We start from the raw sequence: 21162 nt of genomic DNA on the forward strand, positions 1-21162 counted from the left end.
GAAAATTAAAAACTGAATGTAATATTGGCATATAAATCAGACACTGATTTAAAAATAACTTGAACTGCTCCATTAACTCCTTCCAGTCGATGTATAAAGTGTGATCATTATTAAGAAGTTGGAGGTGTGATTTTTGTGACATTCAATTTTCAATGTACTGAGGTGCAAATTAAACTGTCTTTCTAAACACAGCTAATTATTTTCATGTTTGGGAATGCTATACACTGAAACAGTCCTGTTTGATTTAAAAGTATTTTGATTTTCTGTAGGACAGAATACAAAATTCTGAAGCAGAAATTGTGTCTAAATCTGTTCTGGTGTGTTCTGCTAAACATGGTGCCTTTTTTGACGGATACAGCAAGAGGGTGTCTCTTTTCTCCTCTCCCCAATCCATCTACTCCAAGATGTATTGCTTTTGTGTTTTTGAATTTCCCCTAAAATTCTGCAATATTTTTAGAAGTTAACTTTGTAATTGTCATCACTTTGTTAGACGCTGCATTTTGTGTAAAACTGAGTAATTGCATAGGCACACACTTGCCCTGCATTCATACATGCAATGAGTGAAATGACTCAATAAATTAATTAACACTTAATCCGACATCGTAAGTGTTCTCCCTGACTTGTTTGAGAGCGGTGTTCGCCAAAAGTATGTTTATTCAAAGTCCAATTGCATTGTTGCCATGAAATTAAGTATCTTCCCCATGTTTTTTGTGAAGGATTGTCTGGTAAATAGATTTCCCCTGCCTTTTCTCCCATTCATGTTTCTTATCTAGTCACAGGAAATGGCTAGAAAGGTGGACATTAATTGGATACTGAGTCCAAGGCGTATATGTCACTGCTCCCGTGGAGCTGATTGTCTGGGAACATCTTAAAACTGCCCAGAAATTATGCAAATTTCTTTAGCAGCTCCCATATCAAAAGAAGTAAAATCAGCAACCACCTAATGTACTGAATTTGAACCTATCACATTGCTCTTTGCACTGGAATTTAGTGCACATTAATATATTGTAGTCCCATTGCAATTCACCTACTGCAATGCTACAATAATTATTGAATTAGGTTTGTTGTCACATGTACTCACATGAGAACAGTGAAAGCTTACAAGTCACCACTTACGTTGCCATCTTAACTGGTGAGTAGAAAACTAAGGCAAACAAAATTGAAAATGTTAAACATTACAGTCCTTCTTACCAAAAGACAGAAAAGCAAAGAAACACAGTAATCAGTTCAACACCACAGTCCATAAGCCCACCTGGCCATGCTGGGCTCACACTCCTCACAGGCCTTGACCTCACTCCTGCCTCTGCCCTGGGCTACCTGCTCTCACCACCTTGCAGCCAGTTCCTGGTACTACCGCGTCAGCCACCCCAGGTTACCTGCTCCCACTCTGGCTGCTGATGGCCCAAGGATACCTGCTCCTGCTCTCACTGCTGATGGCCCCAAGCTACCTGCTCTCACTCTCACCCTCACCGCCGTCAGCTACCCCAGGCAACCTGCTCCCACTCACATCGTTGATGGCCCCAGGCTACCTGCTCCCACTCTCACCATCGATGGCCCCAGGCTACCTGCTCCCACTCTCACTGCCGATGACCCTGAGCTACTTGCTCCCACTGTCTCACTGCTGATGACCCTGGGCTGTCTGTCCCCGCTCTCACCACCAATGACCCCGGGCTGCCTGCTCCCACTCTCACCGCCAATGACCCCGGGCTGCCTGCTCCCACTCTCACCGCCGCTGATCCCAGGCTACCTGCTCCCACTCTCACCGCCACTGACCCCAGGCTACCTGCTCCCACTCTCACCGCTGATGGCCCAGGGCTGCCTACTCCTGCTCTCACCACCATCGAAAAGAGCAATGTTGTTGATAATTGTGCATGGACTTTCAGAAGGCATTGAATACAGTGCCACTCAACAGTCTTGTGACGAAAGTAAAAGATCATGGAAAAAAGAGTCAGTGGAGGTATAGGTACAAAATTGGCTGAGTGATAAGAAACAAAGAGTAATGGTTAATGGAGGAAGGTTTGTAGTGGAGGTCCCAGGGGTCCATATTGAGACCCTTGCTTTCCCAAATATATATAACTGATTTAGATCTTGATGTTCACGGGGCAATTTCAAAGTTTGCAGATGATGCAAAGCTTAGAATAATTTCAGACTGTAAGCAGGACACTGCAAAATTTCAGAGGACGTTGATGAGTTGCTGGAATGGGCAAATAGATGGCAGATGTGTTTCAATGCAGAGAAGTGTAAGGTGATGCATTTTGTAGGAAGTACATTGAAAGACAATATAACAAAGGGAATACAACTCCAAATAGGTTGCAGGAGGGACCTGGATATGCATGTACACAGATCATCAGTCATGGCAGGACAGGTAGAGAGAGCAGGAAGTGAAGCATACAGTATCATGGTTTATTAATAAGGCACACAGTACAAGAGCAAATACGTGATGTGTACAACACTTGTTACATTTCAACTGGAGTAATGTGTATAGTTCAGTGTGCCACATTATAGGAATGATGTGAAGACATTGGAGAGTGCAGAAATGGTTTAAAAGAATGGTTCCAGGAATGAGGAAATTTCGATCAGGACGATAGATTGAAGAAGATGAGGCTGTTCTTGGAGAGAAGGAAACTGGGGAGAGATCTGACTGAGGTTTTCAAAACGAAGAGAAGCTGGATAAGACAGATAGGAAAAGAAAACTGCTCCTGCTTGTAAAAGGGATAAGAACAATTGAGTATAGATTTAAAGTGATCTGAAAAAGGAAAAGTGTTTTCATTTGTGACTAGTTAGGGTATGGAAAGTATTGTGGCAGAGCTAGGTTCAATTGAAACATGCAAAAGGACATTGGATGATTACTTGGATAGACAAGAGTATGGAAAATAAACGAGCAATTGGCATTAGGTAACGGTGCTCATTTAACAAGCCAGTGCAGGCATGATGGGCTGCATGGCCTCCTTCTGCACCATAACAATTCTGTGTGCCACCAGCAAAGATGCTACCAGGCAGTGAGCTAGCATGGATACTATCCAAACTATCTTGGTACTTTCTAAATTTTGAAGAAAATAATTACAAACAGTGAAACACTAGTTATTTCCCATTTTCTAGTTTGCCAAAGGGTATGGAATGATCTTATATCTGTGCAGCTCTACCAACTTATATAATGTGATTTGATTCATAATATTATGAATATTTAGAAATTTAGCTTCTAAAATGGAGAAAACTATGTATAGCTTTAAGTTTAATTTTGTATTTATAACCTTTAAGGGTTAAAAAGGGAAGGGCATAGAATTCAAAATTGGAACTAAAACTTAGTGTTGTACTGGATTGTCTGAAGTTTTATTTACATAGTTGTCAGTGAGGTCAATAAAACCTTTGAGGTGAATAGTTGGATGTATCAGAAGCAAAGCTTTAAGAGAAAAATAATTGCTGTTGCCAAACAAAAGAGTATTTTATGACAAGCAAACAGAAATCCAGAAGTCAGATAGTGGATGCAGGTTTCTTTCAGAGGGAAGAGGACCACAAAATCAACAATGGATTTTAGCAGTCTTCACAACAAGACAAGAAAAGCAGCAAAAATGAGCAGAAGCCTGTGTAAAATGAAACTAAAGAATCCTTGTTAAGAAATAAGTGAGCAGTTTCAACAGCTTGTTTTAAGGATATCAGGAAATGACATTGATTAAAGAAATAACAACAAGTGAATACAGAAATTTGCTGAAAAGAAATAATTGCAACCGAGCCAACTGATGAAGTAATTTTAAAGTGGAGGCAGGGTTGCCCCTCTCTGAGGTTTGACTAATGTGTTGAGAATAAAAGGGTTGAATATTTATTTCTGAAATTTGTAATAAGACTACTTCAACTAGTCTTTGTATTGTGAAAATAATATTAAATTTTCCTTTTCTGTGTAATAAAATTTGATGCTCTCTTAAAAGTACTTTGGCAACATCTTGTGAATATATTCAGTGACTGTTCACCAGTAAAAATAAAATGTGTGCGCTATCAAACCTGATTTCACTTTGGCATCTGACTTGTCCAATATTATCATCACCTGGATCATAACAATATGCTTGCTGAAAGTGAAAAAAAATCAGTAGAAGTTCTCAATTCCTAGTCAGCTAAACAGCCATAGGCTATGAAAACAAGGTTATGGTTGATCAACTATATGTTTGCATTGGTATCCCTTTGCCCAGTTTCTACCCCAGTCTAAATAGGACATTAATACTTATCTAAATTTTATAATTAAAATTGATCACAAATACAAAGTTTGAGGTGTTCCAAAGACATACCTATTGAATGAGGGTGTTATTGGATAATTTTAAATTGCACGTAGCTCTCAGTGAACAGCTTTTTTTTGTAGGAGTAGAGTGATATTTTCGCCATGATTCCAGCACACATTTCTGGTACTTCATCTTATAAAACTATTGTTAGAAAATCTTTTGCTTCGTTTTGAAATTGTATGGTTTCATATTATTGTTTACTTATTTATTTTATAAGTGTAAACTATATGTAATTTACATACAGTGATCACATATTCAAAAGTAATTGGGCTAAATTGTTATAGGAAAGTACATCAGATAAGTGTTAGTTATTTTTCTAGAATAGATTCTAAATCCCACCTTTCCTTACATATCAAATTTGGTTGTAAGTAAGTTTTTATTGAGAGAACAAATAGAATAGAAATAGTAAGGAAATGTGTGTGAAGTTTTATAGATACCACTTTAAAAACATCTTTATAAACTAAACTGACAAGTTCTACAATTGGAGTGTCTGCTTTGGGGAATTACATATGATAAAGCCATTGGACCACAACATGTCCGTAATGTTCTTTATATAGAATGTCAGTCTGAATCATCTAAACATCTAGAAATGTTTGGGTAGAATGCAAGCAATTAATAGAATATACATAAAATAGAAGCAAAGAAAACAAGACGTTGCACATTGCTTGGGGTGTGGGGCACAAAGCCCTATTGAGCAGGCTGATTGCACTCTTCTAAAATGTTAAAGACAATTTAAAACATAACTCAATCTTAAAGGCAGTTCATCTAAAGTAGAACTGATAGCTAATATTTCTGACTGTCAGGTCTCTCCAGTACTTATAAGGTGGTTAAGGGTTGTGGGGGAGGAGAAAGAGAAAGCAAGGCTATGAGGTTGTATTTAATTGATAGAATGAATCAATTATATTTACAGTACATTGTCAGATTCAAGTGAAACATTGACCTATGCATTGTGTTACTGCATAATGTAATGGAAAGTAATTATATTACGTTAAAGTTGCAATTTCTTACCTTTTTAAATTAAAGCTGAGAGCACTGAGTTTGAAAAATAGGGAGGGGGTTGGGTGATAGACCAGTCAGGAAATTTCTTTAATATATTTTCATATAGAAGGGTGACATCACTAGTATGCCAGTAGATTTTATACCTTTTTTTGCTGTTTGACAGAAAATAAACTTTTGATATTTGAACAGACTGATTTTAGCACATTGTCTGTTTATCCTTGGGACATGAATCCTTCTGCTAAAAAGAAAAGAATCTTTGCTTATTAGGTGTAAAAGTGCACCAGTGCAGAGGTGAGATTTCCCACCTGAAGTAGGGAATCAAGTTCAGCTATCCTAACAAACTAGAGATCCAAGGTGAGCTATCCCAGCACAGAATGAAAAGCAGGCACTTTTGGAAATATATTTTTCTGTACCAGCAACCTGCTGAATTAACTTATGTGCTGGTAAGATTTTGTACATTTGTATAAAACCTGGTTTGCAAGTGCATTCCTTTGAATTATGTAGATCTTTCTAGGGATATTCTATTCAGAATATATTCCAAAGTATTTATACATTTCATGTGAAATTAGTATGGACAGTTTCAAACCAGGTCATATTGAATATTGGCATACAACTTGCCTCACTCAGTAGAAAACTGTCAGAACCTGAAATTATTAGACTGCAGTTCTGGCACTTTTGCCAAATTTATGTTTGCTAGAGCCTTTCAGTGTGCTGGCCTTACCAAAGAAAATAGAGCTTTTAGGGGAGGGCACTTAATTAACATTAGTTTGTGCCTGTACTACTGTGTCTGTATCTCCAACATCTCCTACCACCAAGATTAAAACACCAGGTTATAGTCCAACAGGTTTATTTGGAAGTTCTAGCTTTCGGAGTTGTGTGATTTTTAACTTTGTCCACCCCAGTCCAACACCAGCACCCCCACATCATGGCTATCTCCAAGATGACGGGAACACTTACTTGATGTTCCCTAAGTTCTCCATATCACTCCCTCTTTGTATAGAAACCACATAAACTATCAGTTTTAAATAGCAGTTTGGGAGATCAAGGTACTTGCCAGGCTTAGATCTCCAGGAGGAGTCTTCATTCATCTTTGTTAAGGTGTAGTATGCTACTATTGTAGCTTTACTATCAAAAATCTAGAATCCCAACCGTGCGGAAACAGGCCCTTCAGCCTAACAAGTCCACACTGACCCTCCGAAGAGTAACCCACTCAGACCCATTCCCCTACTACTCTGCATTTACCCCAGACTAATGCACTAACCTACATATCCCTGAACACTATGGGCAATTTAACAGGGCCAATTCACCTAATCTGCACATCTTTGAATGGGGAAGGAACCAGAGCACCTGGAGGAAACCCATGCAGACACAGGGAGAACGTGCAAACTCCACACAGACAGTTGCCTGAGGCAAGAACAAACCTGGGTCTTTGGTGTTGTGAGGCACAGTGCTAACCACTAAGCCAGCATGCTGCCCTCAAATACCAGTTTTTGACTGTCTTGGGCCCTGGATTGAGATTTCATTTACCCTCCAACATGTGGACCATGGTTCCTTCCCAAAACAGAGGTCTTGGATATGAAATCATAAAGGCTTCAATAAAATGATATTAAATACTGTTTCCAGGTCTTCCACTCCTGCTGTAACTCCCAAAGTAAAAATATCAAATTGATGAAAAGTAGAATGCTTTACACAACTTAGATTGAAGACATGCCATGGGGTAGTCTCGAGTCAGCTTTACCTTGCAGCCATGCTTGTTAAACTTGATCTGGGTGTGCTTGATGTTAATACTGTCTGAAATGGGAAAATATTCATGTCCCCAGTGCAAACATTCTTTTCCTTGGTAAGCAGAAAAAAAATCAACCAAAAAAATGTAATTTTCCTTATATTCAGTGGGAACTGACATAGTTTAGATTTCAGCTAATTCATTGGGGAAGGATGTATGAGTGAAGATTCTAATTAAAAAAAAATTGCTGCTTTGAAAATTCTCATTTCATGTCGAGAGAGACAAGATTGGTCAGATCACTTGTAAATTGTGCTTGTGTTCAGTGGGCATCAAATAACTGGCAGATTTTATATTTTGAATCATCTTTTAATTTGAAAGGCAGAGGATTTGAATGCACGGGGAACAAATGTAGCATTTAATCTTGGATTTGTACCATAGCCAGCGATTATTATTTGTATGGGATGTGTAAACAGCACTGTAACTGTATTATTTCTTTCCCCCTCACTTATATAACCTGGAGGGTACTAAAAAGTGTTCTGCAAAATTAACATTCTGCTGACTTTCGCCTATAAATGAGAAGAATAGCTATTAACATTTGTGTATTTTCATTATGTAAATGGTGTTAACACATGCCCACAAATTGCCACCAGCTATGCAATAATTTTCTCTCAGTGATCGTAATGTGTCCAAGTGAGTCATTTTGATTATGACATGCTAATTACATATTGCCTTTCAGATTCAGAAAAACCAGGGATCTTTAATGGTAAGGTTTTATGAGTTTGCAGAGGAAAAAAAATTCACTTTTTTTCCTGCTGGCTGCCTTTTTGCATGCTTGAATGCTTTACTTTAAACTTAGCAAATTGCATTTTTGTTACAACAAGCACTAAAGTGCCTGTAGTAGATTAGGTATCATTAGAAATAATAGAACATCTAGGGTGTCAATGTTTTTATAAGACTTCCGCGCTGTTGATTAATCTTGCAACATTTTACTGCATTAATGATTTTCTCAGTCTACTGTAAAAGACTGCATATAAGCTAATACTTCTCTCTGTTCCACCGCACCCCCGTCCCCCACCTCACTTGCCATTGTAGCCACTACAGTTATTGCAGTGCATCGTTGATGAGGTGAGTCACTGTCTTATGTGCTTTCTCTTCTAAAGTCATTCTTAATGGCCTGGAAAGTTTTATTTATACAATATACACATTATATTTTTCTTAATGAAGCTCTTGACTCTAACAACCTCTTAAGCCCAGTCCAGCTCCTTAGGCCATCAAACCTAGCCATGCCAGACCTATATCAAGCTCAAATATGACCTTATCCATGCATACCATTCAGGCACCGTAGAGGAACTAGGTAGAGCCATGGCTCGAATTGCTGAATAATTACCTTTAGACTAACCTGAGCAGGAGCCTTCCCAAGAGGCCTAGCTCATTTAATGGCTCTAAAACTCAATCTAGAGGATGTCAGTGGTCATGCTTGATTATTTGCCGTGGTATTTTATGAAAGCAATAAAAAGCTTGAGACTAAGAGAAAAATAGAGGAACATTGACTAATTTAGGTGGTTTTTTTCTGTGTATCAGATCTGTTTGGTTTGCAAGGTATTATGACTGTTTCATGCTGCCTTGCCTTAGTTATTTCAGCACTATGAAGGAGTACTGCTGTGCTCCTTCAGCTTATAATTGACAAGAGACCAAAGATAGCCCCTAAATGGTGACAGAGCTTCACTGTTCTCAAATTGACATTTTGTGTTAAGAAATAGCTTATATTAATGAATATCTTGGTTTTTTTTTGCCCTGTAGTCTTGAGCTTATTCACAAATTTGGTAAAATAATATTTTCCTGCGTAGCCCCAGCTCCCTCATCCTTTGCTGGTTTATGACCACTGAGGCCCTCTTTTCTTGATTGTTTGATTATTTTTATCCAGATTTTTTTACAAACTGCAACTGTGCTCACCCTGAGGCAAAAGAATATTGATTACGCTGTAAAATAACAAAATTTGCACACGAGCTATAACAGATCATCAGGGAGATTTTTTAACCACCCCTCCCCCTGTTTTTTTCTCTGGCAGTCTCTCTCAATACACATATTAAGTGTGTTTGCTGCCTCTGTGTCTTTTTCTTTATGCCTGAGCACTTTGCTGACATGTGCTAATAACCAAATGCCAAGAGAGAGTCCAGTTGGTGTTACCACACACTAAACATACTGAACTTGTCCTTTAGCTCATAGATTGCAGGTAATTAATAATTAAACTGTTTCAGTTGTAATGGGTTGACCTCCATGAACTGTTCATTACTCACATGGCAAAGGCATCACTCAAAGTATTTTTTCATTGCCCTTCGCTGTGCTCGAGCTGAATATATGGAATTCAGTGGGCCACCTAAATTTCAGCTGACCAAGTACTTACTTAAACTGCTGCAAATTAAACCTTTTTTACAATGTGAATATTGTTCTTTGCAAAAGAGTGAAGAATGTTTGCATCCTGTATGTACCATTTAGTTTAGAAAATGGAAAATACACCAAGGCTATTAATTGTATGACAATTCATATCTATGGTCTCATTCAAGTGTGGCTTTTTGGCACAAGGCTCACATGTGCTTAGCCACGCTTGAAGATAAACTATTTTCCCTAACAGCTAACCTAATTATTCCTTAACCCGCTATTTTTTAAGTGCTAGGTCTATTGACCCCTGGTCTCTCCTTTCTGAATTACCCCTCGATAAAGGATATAATTTCAATTTTTTTTAAATCCCCAGCACATTATGAGTAAATAAGAGTTATTAATTGAAAGTCCTCGCATGAAGTTATTAAAATGGAGAAAAATAAGATTGCAGTTTTTTAAAATCTAAAATACAGCAAAATAGCAATACATATGAGATCTTTTATAAATATTTATAAATATTCTCAGGCCTTGAATTAGCACCATGGAAAGCTTAGGGTACAGTTAACAAGTCTGCAAATCCTTTCTTTGTTCTTTTATAAGCAGCACTTGCCAGTTTAAAATAAATAGCAGAGAAATAAATTTTAGATAACTGGATCAAGTATTTGAACACATTTTCTTGTGTTGCAATAATTTTTTTCTCTTCCATCTTGAAATTGAACTAATAAAGAATAAATGTCAGAATGGCTCAGTTGGTCTGAATTGGAAGGTCATGGGTTCAAGAATGTTGACATTCTACTGCATTTCAAAAGTATAACCCTTCAGACAACACATTAAACTAGGGCCTGATCTGCCTTTTGTTGTGACTCAGAAGATCAGGAGTTTACGGAGTGTCCTGACTAACTTACTTAATTTAACTATCAAAAACACAATCATAGAATACTACAGTGCAGAAAGAGACCATTCAGCCCAGTGAGTCTGCACCAACTCTCCAAAGTAAATCCCACCCAAACCCAACTCCCCTTATCCCAGTCTTTGTAAAGTCAGCAAATTGAAAGAGTTCTTCCTTGTGTATTTCTTCCAAACCTGTCATAACTTTGTACACATGTACTTAATCTCTCTTCATTTTACTTTTCTGTAAAATGTTCAGCATTTCCAAACCAAACTAGAAGCTAAAATCTCCATTCCCATAGCTATTCTGGTAAATTTCATCTGCACACTTTGAAGGATCCAATACCTTTCCTAGAGTATGGTGACCAGAACTGGATGCAATACTATAGCTGTGACCCAAAGAGAGCTTTCTAAAGTTTCAGTATAATTCTCTGCTTTTGTACTCATATCTTCATATATGAAGTCCATGTTCACTAGCCTCTCAATATGTTCATCCACCTTCAAAGATCCTCCATACAGATGCACCTCTAGATCTTCTGTTCCTGCATATTCTTTAGAATGGTGATATTAAACTTATATTTCTTCTCCCATCTCTTCTACCAAAGTGGATCACCGCACATTTCTCTGTATTACATTTCACCTGCCACGCATCTGTACTAGTCTGCAATATGTCTGATTTAAAAATGGCGTTTGACTTTCTTTTAAGCAAATTATAATTAAATAACAAATAACTGCTGCTAAATTTAAAATAATGTCTTAACAGTGGGTTCCATTGTCATTCATTAACTTCTCATGCTTACAATACTGAGTCATTGTCTTTTTACTAGACTTACAGACTCAGTCTACCACATGGATAAAGGAAACAAATTTTGTATTACAAACAATCAGAACTGGTTCACAGGTACCATTGTTCTGGTATCTGAATTTAAACAAAGACAACATAAAATAAATGGAGTTGTTTTCTTGTTGAAAACATGTTGACGTACAATCCTTTGACTCATCAGGTGGCCATTTAGTAATCTAAACTTGTATTGTGGAAATACGTGCAATAAGCTAGTTATATTTTGCCTGCGTTAAACTGTTATCTGGCTCTGAATTCTTAAATACCAGTGGGAATTTATCTTCTGTTTTGGTTTTAAGTAAAAATATGTTCTTAATCAAGTTTTCCTATTTCTGTCCTCTTCTAATAGATTTTTGTTTGAGGTGGGAAACTTTAAAATTGGAACTGATCTTTGTTTGAATGAACAAATAACTAAACGATTGCTTGGTTCAATATTTCACCAATGTAATTATTGTCATATAATAATAGTCTTGACTCACTCACCTAAAATAACATGTCCAGAAGTGCATCTGTTAAAACATCTGTGTACCACATAGATCAAAATGTAGGGAATAAATTTTGTGATCGGTATTTTCATTTTTTTTTAACTTACAAATGCCAACAAAGCTGGCATCTGCTTTGACATGGCTGCCAAGGATCATTACTGCTTGCTTACAGTCGTGCAGGAAAAATATTAAATATCTCACCAACAAAGAAAATCAATAAATATATTGGTACATTACGGATATATCTGCAGACGTAGAAATCTGTCAGTGATATGACATCAGCCATGCTGTTGGAGGTGTCCCAGCCTGTTCTCACTGCCCACAGTTATGTTCCGGTTTAATGTTGGACATAAAAGATTTTGGATCATAATGCTCACTGTCAAATGGCTTTTTTCACTGGCTCTTCCTACCTCTGTGTCCCTTAACTTACTTTCCTGACTTGATTGTATTCTTCAAGCAGCCTCCTGTTGTATAAATGGGAGACAAAGCTCAGATGAGAGATCTACTTAATTTTCTCCCTTGTAATTACTGATCTCATTTTTCTGATAATTTGAAGTTGTAATTGGCTACGGCAATTACATGTATATTTACTAATCACATTTGAAGCTCTGATTGTATCTATTTGCTACCATTGATAATGAAGCTTACAAATTGCAGAGGTGCTTTTCATGTGTTTTCATCACATCAAAGATTTTTCAACACCACCTCCTTCTTCCATACCAATTCTCCACCCCCACCCCCAATCTGGAAGAAGCAAGTACTCATATATACAGACACACCTTTCTCTTTCTCTTTTTGCCGTAATGAATGCACGCATGCACTTGACACAGTTATATAGTAGAGAAATTGTTTGGCTCCTACTAAACGCTACACACATTGAGTTTTGCCTGAAGCATTGAAAGGTTGTATGTAATGATATATTGCTCATCCAAATGGCTGAAGCAGTCCAAAGCACTGTGAGATTAAAATAAGTCATCTCTTTGTTAATTTAAATAGGTGCATGTATCATACTTTGCAGGGTAGTTTTAACAGGGATGTCACAGAAACTGCAGCCAAAAGGTATTTTTAATGGAAAAATGAGAACAGATGAAAATGCAGTCACTTCCAGCTGCCTTTTATATTCTGCTGTTCTTCAGCAATTGCAAATTTGATGAGGCAGCCATTAAACTCCCGCAGATCTTAATTTTAAGAAATTTCTGTGCATAATTCTGTAAGATTTGAGTCTTTTTTTGTTGGAATAGCAAAGGAATTGCATCCGAGGGTTTTGTTATGCACTGTGTGGTACAATCATCTTGCAGCCTTTAAATTGGCTGCTATTATAACTATTTGCTTATAATTATAATGGTAAATCTTTATGTAGTTTTTCCTGGAATTTATGCACTTAGTAAACCAATTGTATGATAGCAAGTTGATTATTTTTGGAATATGTCTCTAATATGTTTTCTGATTCTCTTTTAAAATTAATATATAGTTTAGTTCTAGTGAACTGTTAAAGTTTAATGTTATATAGAAGTACGTTTTAAAACAATGTTTTAAGGGAACATTTTTGAAATTTGAGATATATCTGCCCATCAAATGTATTTTAATATTTTATGAAGTCAGTTCCACATGTAGAAAATTTTAAAAAGTGCTTGTAGGTTTTAATAGTTAAATAATCAAACCATGTGCACAAAGTAGTACAGTATTTACATTAAAGTCTGAGAATTACCCGTTAAAATAGAATTAATCATCCTATATTAACTGAATAGATGACCAAATTCCAGTTGTTAGAAACTCAATCAATAACTTTCTCTAAAATGGTCAAGTTTAGTGTTAGAGACTGTGTAGAGTTTCTCAACTTGTCAGTAAAATTGATTCATTGAAATAACCTTTTTGTTTTTGTTTCTCTCTACTTATTCTGTCTATTTCTCCTTTCTCTCTTCCATTTTCTCTCTCTCTCTCCCTCATACACTTTGTCTTACTGCTTCCCAGGATCCACCAGTCCTTCCGGTTGGAGAGTTTTCTGAACCATTTGTACATTTCATCACTCAGTGGTAAGCTCCGTTTGCAAATATGCCATCTCCTCAGTGTAAATGATACATTCCATTAGCTCTCAGACTCCAGGAGACCTTATGGCTCTTCTACATCTTTCCATAGGCAGGGAGGGTCTGTGTGCCGTGAACAGATGGATAGCAAAGAAAGAAAAGAATACTGTTACTTAATTTCTGTGAATGTTACTTACATGGAAGGTCATACAACACCATAACATGGAGCAGCTTTTGAAATTATCAGATGTCACATAAAAGTTTTAAAAAGGAGAAGGCGGGGTAACTGGTGTGAAATGTTCACAGATGTCAAGCTGAAACCTAAATGATAGTGGGTAATAGCTTTGTTTTCCCTGGAGAAGCAGCTACTTTGGAATCATAGATTAGGACCGTTACCAAACAAGTCTTTAGACAGCTTGAATTGCTTGCTAATGGGTGCATTATTCCAGAGGTGCATATGTTTGTTTATGGAGACAGCAAATTGTCCTCTGCGATAGTTAATGGTTTATAACTATGCTTCTTGTTTAGTACTCGAGTCTGTTAATTTTTTGAGTGTCATCTGATATTAGCATAAGATGTTATGGGAATACATTTCCTTAAATGACAGTTGCATTTCATAGAAAACAACTTGTGTATTATAAAAACATCAAAAGATGTTTTGATGCAAAAAGAAATAAACTTTTTATTGAATTTTTTTTTAAAAGAGTGTACAGTTTTCCTGAAGGGTTTTGTTTGTAATTTATTTTTTTAATCGTTCACAGCTATTTTCTGCTAAGTGACTGAAACATTATCCCTTCCCCGTCTCTGTTTAAAAAAAATTAAACAAATACAGTATTGGAAAACCAACCCAGATAGTCTGTTCTTTTACATGTCCCAGCCCACTCGTAAAGTGCAAGTACATGAAATAAATGTAATTAAAGCAGATGGTAGTAATAGTGATATCACAGCTGTCATCGTTTGTATGTGTCTGTCTCCCAAAAAGGTATAATTTAAGGAAATGTTTTTATAAAAATTATTATTAATGTAGCTTTTAAAAGAAGTTTTGACTGTACAGTAGTTATAAAAATGCTGGTGTTTTGCACTATTGATATTGGAAGAGTTTAGGAGTAAACTTGTGGGAAATTTAGGATTGGAAAGATGGAATTGCATTTTGTAAATCTCTTAGGATTGGTATTGTATTTTTCCATTTTGTCCAGAAACCACGCAGCACAGTTTTGAAAGTGCAATTTACTTCATTTTGCATTCTAAACAGAAGCAAGGTTAGCATGTGCTAGTTTTGTTTCAGTCCTGTCATGATATTTCAGTTGTATTTTTGTAGAACACTTAACATTCTTTTTGAAGTTTTCTCTCAATGACTGCGGGAGAACTATTGCATTACATGTGCTACCAAGCCATACAGATTTAAAGTCTGAGGTTTGATAGTTCTGTGGTGTTTTCTGGAGGAACAACAAATAAAGTCGACTCGCAGAGCGCTTCAGAGAACATCTCTGTGAAGTCCTCACCAACTAACCCAACACCCAGTTGCCGAACACTTCAACTTCCCCTCGCACTCCACCAAGGACATGCAGGTCCTGGGCCTCCTCCATCGCCATGACCGAATCACCCGACGCCTGGAGGAAGAATGCCTCATCTTCTGCCTCGAGACCCTCCAACCCCATGGCATCAATGTAGATTTCATCAGTTTCCTCATTTCCCTTGACCTACTTTATCCCAGTTCCAACCTTCCAACTCAGCACCACCCTCATGACCTACCTGTCCATCTTCCATCCCATCTATCCGCTCCACCCTCCCCTCCGACCTATCACCATTGTCCCCACCTCCATCCACCTATCGGACTCTCTGCTACCCTCCCCCCAGCCCCACCCCCCTCCCATTTATCTCTCCACCCCAGGCTCCCAGCCTCAGTCCTGATGAAAGGCTTTTGTCCGAAACATCGATTTTCCTGCTCCTCGGATGCTGCCTGACCTGCTGTGCTTTTCCAGTATCACACTCTCGACTCTAATCTCTACCATCTGCAGAGATTACTTTCACCTAATGAAGGCACAACAGTCCATTTATTTATTCCCAAGCTGTGAGAGGGATGTTTAATTGCCCATTAATGCTGTACAGTTATTTCTGATGTGTAAAATATGAATGTAAACATCTGATAAGGATAAAATTGGGTTTGTGTCCGTGTGGTCAATTAGCCTGTCCACACTTGCTGGCCAGGCTTGCATATGATGTTTAGGTACTCAGTGCACTTCCAGGGAGCAGTTGGTACATATGGAACTATAGCCCAACTTAGAGACATTGAGGAAAAAAAATGGACACTGCTTACTAGTACAACCTTCTAACTCTGGTTTTAGTCTGTGGGGATGGCAATAAATGGTGGCTGAACCTGTCCCCTTAATATTGTGAAGAAAAATCTCAGTCTGGATTTTTTTTTTCTTGAGTGATAGTGCATTGTGCTGCGGGGGGTAAGATCTTGTAGGTACATGTGATTTATCTAATGGCAAATATGAGGCTGGGAGAGGGTTAGAACTAAACCTGTAAGATGGATGATTGTCATTTGGAACTTCTTCATGGCCAGTTCAAGAGAAGCACTAACACTACAGAAGACAGTCCACCTCCGTGAATGCGCTGATGAGAGAGGGCATAGAACTTCTGGTGAATATGTTTTTGCCTTATAAACAGAATGACCTGAATTTGCCATCCAAGTGGCTGAAAAGGCTGACAGGTTTGCTACTGTTAAGGGGCTCAACAGCAACCTCACTTGTGAAGTCTGGAAGTACAGTGTGTCTGAGTTGGGGCCCACAATAATGGTCACTGTTTCTATTCTTCAAGAAGCAAGGACTATTAATGAGAAAACTTCACCTATTTGCTTAAATTTGTACAAGATGTTAATCATAGTGGGCGGCACGGTGGCACAATGGTTAGCACTGCTGTCTCACAGCGCCTGAGACCCGGGTTCAATTCCCGACTCAGGCGACTGACTGTGTGGAGTTTTCATGTTCTCCCCGTGTTTCGTGGGTTTCCTCCGGGTGCTCCGGTTTCCTCCCACAGTCCAAAGATGTGCGGGTCAGGTGAATTGGCCATGCTAAATTGCCCGTAGTGTTAGGTAAGGAGTAAATGTACGGGTATGGGTGAGTTGCGCTTCGGGGGTTCGGTGTGGACTTGTTGGGCCGAAGGGCCTGTTTCCACACTGTAAGTAATCTAATCTAATCATATACGCAAATTAAGCACAGAACATGTAATTGTTCTAATCATAACAATAATTGCAAATAAAAATGTTTTGTTGAACTCCCTCAGCACTTCCCTATGGCTCTATGTTGTCATGATGACGGGCCTATGCCCAAAATGTTGACTCTCAGGCTCTTTGGATGCTGCCTGACCGGCTGCGCTTTTGCAGCACCACACTCTCAACTCTGATCTCCAGCATCTACAGTCCTCACTTTCCCCTATCCTGTCAGCCCTCCCTGGCATTCTGTCCTCTAACTCTGGCTCCCCTGCTCTGAGGCTTTATCACTGACAGGAATGTAAACAATAACCTCCTTGGTCATGCCAGAATGACCATAAACAAAATGGTTCTTTCATGGGCGGCACGGTGGCACAGTGGTTAGCACTGCTGCCTCACAGCGCCTGAAGACCCGGGTTCAATTCCCGACTCAGGCGACTGACTGTGTGGAGTTTGCACGTTCTCCCCGTGTCTGCGTGGGTTTCCTCCGGGTGCTCCGGTTTCCTCCCACAGTCCAAAGATGTGCGGGTCAGGTGAATTGGCTATGCTAAATTGCCCGTAGTGTTAGGTAAGGGGTAATGTAGGGGTATGGGTGGGTTTCGCTTCGGCGGGTCGGTGTGGACTTGTTGGGCCGAAGGGCCTGTTTCCACACTGTAAGTCTAATCTAATCTAAAAAAAAAATAACAGGTCTAGGAATTCTGCACTGTCTAAGCTGCATGGTGCTAACTTAAAAAGGGGAAGGAGTCAAGGATTTTGCGTTTGGCATTTGTTTAGATTAGATTACTTACAGCGTGGAAACAGGCCCTTCGGCCCAACAAGTCCACACCGACCCGCCGAAGCGCAACCCACCCATACCCCTACAGTTTTACCCCATACCTAACACTACGGGCAATTTAGCATAGCCAATTCACCTGACCCGCACATCTTTCGACTGTGGGAGGAAACCGGAGCACCCGGAGGAAACCCACGCAGACACGGGGAGAACGTGCAAACTCCACACAGTCTGTTGCCTGAGTCGGGAATTGAACCCGGGTCTCAGGCGCTGTGAGACAGCAGTGCTAACCACTGTGCCGCCCATGTTGATTACGAGTATAGAAGCCTGCACAGATTTATATGCGAATGTTCAGTTAAGTAATTGGTAAGATCATGGAATCCTGAAAGAGAAACAGCTGGGCTTTAAAATGTTATTAGTTGTTAGGGGTGAAGAAAGAGGATTTCACGGTGTTGTTAAAAGAATAACTCAGTCTTACTACTATTGAAGGCCATAGGAGACTGAGAAAGAAGATTGCAGGTGATTTGCCAGGGACAATTATTCGAGAGTCTGCTGAATGTGATTAGTGGAACTGTCTGGGATTGAGGGAAGATGATGATTGTAGGAACCTGTAGAATTCAAGAGGTGTTTGAGCTGACACTGGCGCTGCTACATGGACACCATTTATGGAGGTTAGCAGTTGGGTTGGAGATCATTGGACTTTTTTCTGTAGCTTTGGCTTTGCTAGAAGAAATCGGTGCTGGTGCTGGCTACATCAGGCACAAGTCCAAGTTATGATGGACACTGGGGCTGAGGAGGATAGAAGGTGGATGTTAGGCCCCATATTTGAATATGTTAATGGCTAATACTCACTTCTGGGGTGGCTAAAGGACAACTTCTGCTAAAATGGCATCCAACATAACTCACTAGAACTGTGCGTGTACAATACAGGTGCTATTCTGGAGAGATAATTGCACCACATACCTAGTAATGAGAAGCCAAATTTCTGAAAAGTCAAGGTCACTAAAAATTGACATGGGTCCAAAATCTATGTTGATCAGTTATTTTTCTGTTAAACTGTGATCATCCTTCAAAGGTTATAAAGATTATGAAATAATTAGAATGTTTGCTTATTACAGTATGAGAAAGTTGCCAACAGAAAGACCTGCACCTGAGGACCTCATGGTAAGCCATCATTTTTAAAATTATTTAATTTTCAGGCAACATCTCTGACTAACGAAACCTAAAATGACTGGGTACCAAGTTCTTTTCTCAACATATCACCATTGGGTGATTTTAAACATAAGTAAATTACTAAAATATTAATTATATAATATAGATTATTATTAACCAAGTCTTTTTTTATTTTACATACATTTTATTTGTAAGATCAATCATTAATGTAATTTTCTTTGGTTAAGAAATCCGGTATGTTATAAATGATATGTGATTATTCAAGCAGGGTGCAAGGGATAGACCAGGAAACCGCAAGTCAATTTATCTATCTAACCTTAGTGGTGGGAAAATTATTCGAAGTAATCCTGAGGATGGAATTAATCTACATTGGAGATTAATAGCCACCACAGTTTTGTTGACCAACCTGTTTGAATTTTCAAAGAGGTGAATAGGTGTATGAATGAGGACAATTCGATGCAGTCTGCTTGGATTTTAGCAGGCTTTTGACATGATCCTGTATAGGAACCTAATAGCGAAGGTACGAGCCCAAGGAATCCAAGGTAATTTGGCTAACTGCAACCAGAACTGGCTGAGTGGCAGGGAGCAGAAGGTGACAGTCAAGGGTGTTTTTGTGACTCAAAACCAGTGTCCATTGAGTTTCTGCTGAATTCAGTGTTGGAGCCCTTGCTGTTTATGGTACATATAAATGATTTAGACTTGAATATAGGAGGGTTGATCTGGAAGGTTGCAGGTGATATGAAAATTGGTGGAGTAGTAAATAATGAGGAGGATAACTTTAGATTACATGAGGATATAGATTGGTTGCTCAGATGGGTTGATCAGTGTCACATGGAGTTCAATCCAGATGAGTGAAATGATGCTCTTGGATAGGATGAACAAGGCAAGGGGATGCGTGGTGAATAGTAGGACCCTTGGAAGCATCAAGTATGAGAGGAACTTTGGTGTGCATGTCCTCCAGTTTCTTAAGGTAACAGGATAGCTAGATAAACTGCCGAAGTAGTCAGATAAGATACTTACCTTAATTAGTCAAAGCATAAAGTTTAAGAGCAGGGAGGTTATGTTGGAACTATATAAAAAGTTGATTAACCTGCACATCGAGTTGTGTATTCTGTACAGTACTAGAATTCAGATTATAGAAGAGATATGATTCCATTGGAGTGCGTACAGGGCAGATTTAACAGAATGTTGCCTCGACTGGAGAGTTTTAGTTATGAAAAGGGATTGGATATACTCGGGTTATTTTCTCGGACCAGAGGAGACTAATCTGATTGAGATGTATAAAATTATGAGTGTCATAGACAGGGTGGTGGAGAGATCAGTGACCAGGGGCATAGATTTAAGCTAAGGGGCAGGAGATTTAGTGGAGTGTGAGGAAAAACGTTTTCAACCAGTGGGTGGTGGAAGTCTGGAGCTCTCTTTTGCCTGTAAGAGTGGGAGAGACAGAAACTATCATCACATTTGAGATATATTCAGGTGTATACTTGCAATGCCAAGGCATACAAGGCTGTGGGCCAAGTGCTGAAAAATGAGATTGGTATAATCAGGTGGTTGTTTTGATCAGCACAGACTGATTGGGCTGAAGGCCCTTTTTCTGTGCTGCAAATCTCTATGACTGTACACTGTTGTTTCTCACATATCAATAGCTGGTTTGAAATCAGCGGAACCCCTTTCATTTGGTACATTTTAATGGGAACCAAAAGGTAAAGGGTTTTTTCCCATCTGTCTTAGCTGAATTCCAATCCATTATCTAAAGGGCTAAATGAAAAGTTGTAAGTTATGGATAAAGTAAACTGTAAAAACTCCAACCACTATCTCTCTCTAATCTCCTGAGTAGTTTTGTCAGAATTTATTGAGAGAGAAATAGAATTATTGTAACAAGTCAAACATTACTCTTCTTATTCTACCAATGCATTCAATTTGTTTAGTGCTATTGGCTGTTGTATTTACCTATACAATAAAACTCAAATGTATTTCAAAATTAATCTATTAGTCGATTTTTATAGAAATGTTATTTTATATTTGCAAGAGTAAAGCCTCCATCAGTTTAAAACAATTTTTTAGTGGGGAATTGTCCCATGTTCTTCTGAAAGTGTTATTTACTAGTTACAAATTATGTTTAGACATCTCTGCCCACATACATTCAAGTGGGAACAGGTATTCTGGTTAGTCAGATGTTTAAGGGAATGTTACATTGCACGTGGGACACACCAATTAGTCTAGTCATTAGACTTGCCTTTTTACAGCAAATAATTAGTACAGTTGTACTGTTGACAGCCTGGCCTGATATGTTTAATTATGTTTCCATATGCCTTTCAAGAGCTAATTTTCATTAAAATGTGTTCACTAAATAAGCAGTTATCTCTTAAGAACAGTTATGATTTCTAGGAAACTGA

The 21162-nt window shown here is 38.6% G+C and overlaps 1 protein-coding gene across 6 annotated transcripts in view; it reads left to right on the forward strand.

Moving 5' to 3' along the window:
- Nucleotides 1-21162, forward strand: part of map2k5 (mitogen-activated protein kinase kinase 5) — a 393643-nt gene that overhangs the window by 320902 nt on the left and 51579 nt on the right. For 4 of the 6 annotated variants that reach the window (XM_060852986.1, XM_060852988.1, XM_060852984.1 and 1 more), the window contains 4 exons: nt 7727-7753; nt 8083-8115; nt 13555-13616; nt 18712-18757. The exons of 1 other annotated variant lie outside the window; for it this stretch is intronic. In XM_060852986.1, the coding sequence (XP_060708969.1) occupies nt 7727-7753; nt 8083-8115; nt 13555-13616; nt 18712-18757 (168 nt within the window). The remainder of the gene's footprint in view (nt 1-7726; nt 7754-8082; nt 8116-13554; nt 13617-18711; nt 18758-21162) is intronic. One more of the 6 variants, XM_060852987.1, reaches the window with a different exon arrangement.

The sequence above is a fragment of the Hemiscyllium ocellatum genome, chromosome 39 (assembly GCF_020745735.1).
Source record: "Hemiscyllium ocellatum isolate sHemOce1 chromosome 39, sHemOce1.pat.X.cur, whole genome shotgun sequence".
Lineage (NCBI taxonomy): Eukaryota > Metazoa > Chordata > Chondrichthyes > Orectolobiformes > Hemiscylliidae > Hemiscyllium > Hemiscyllium ocellatum.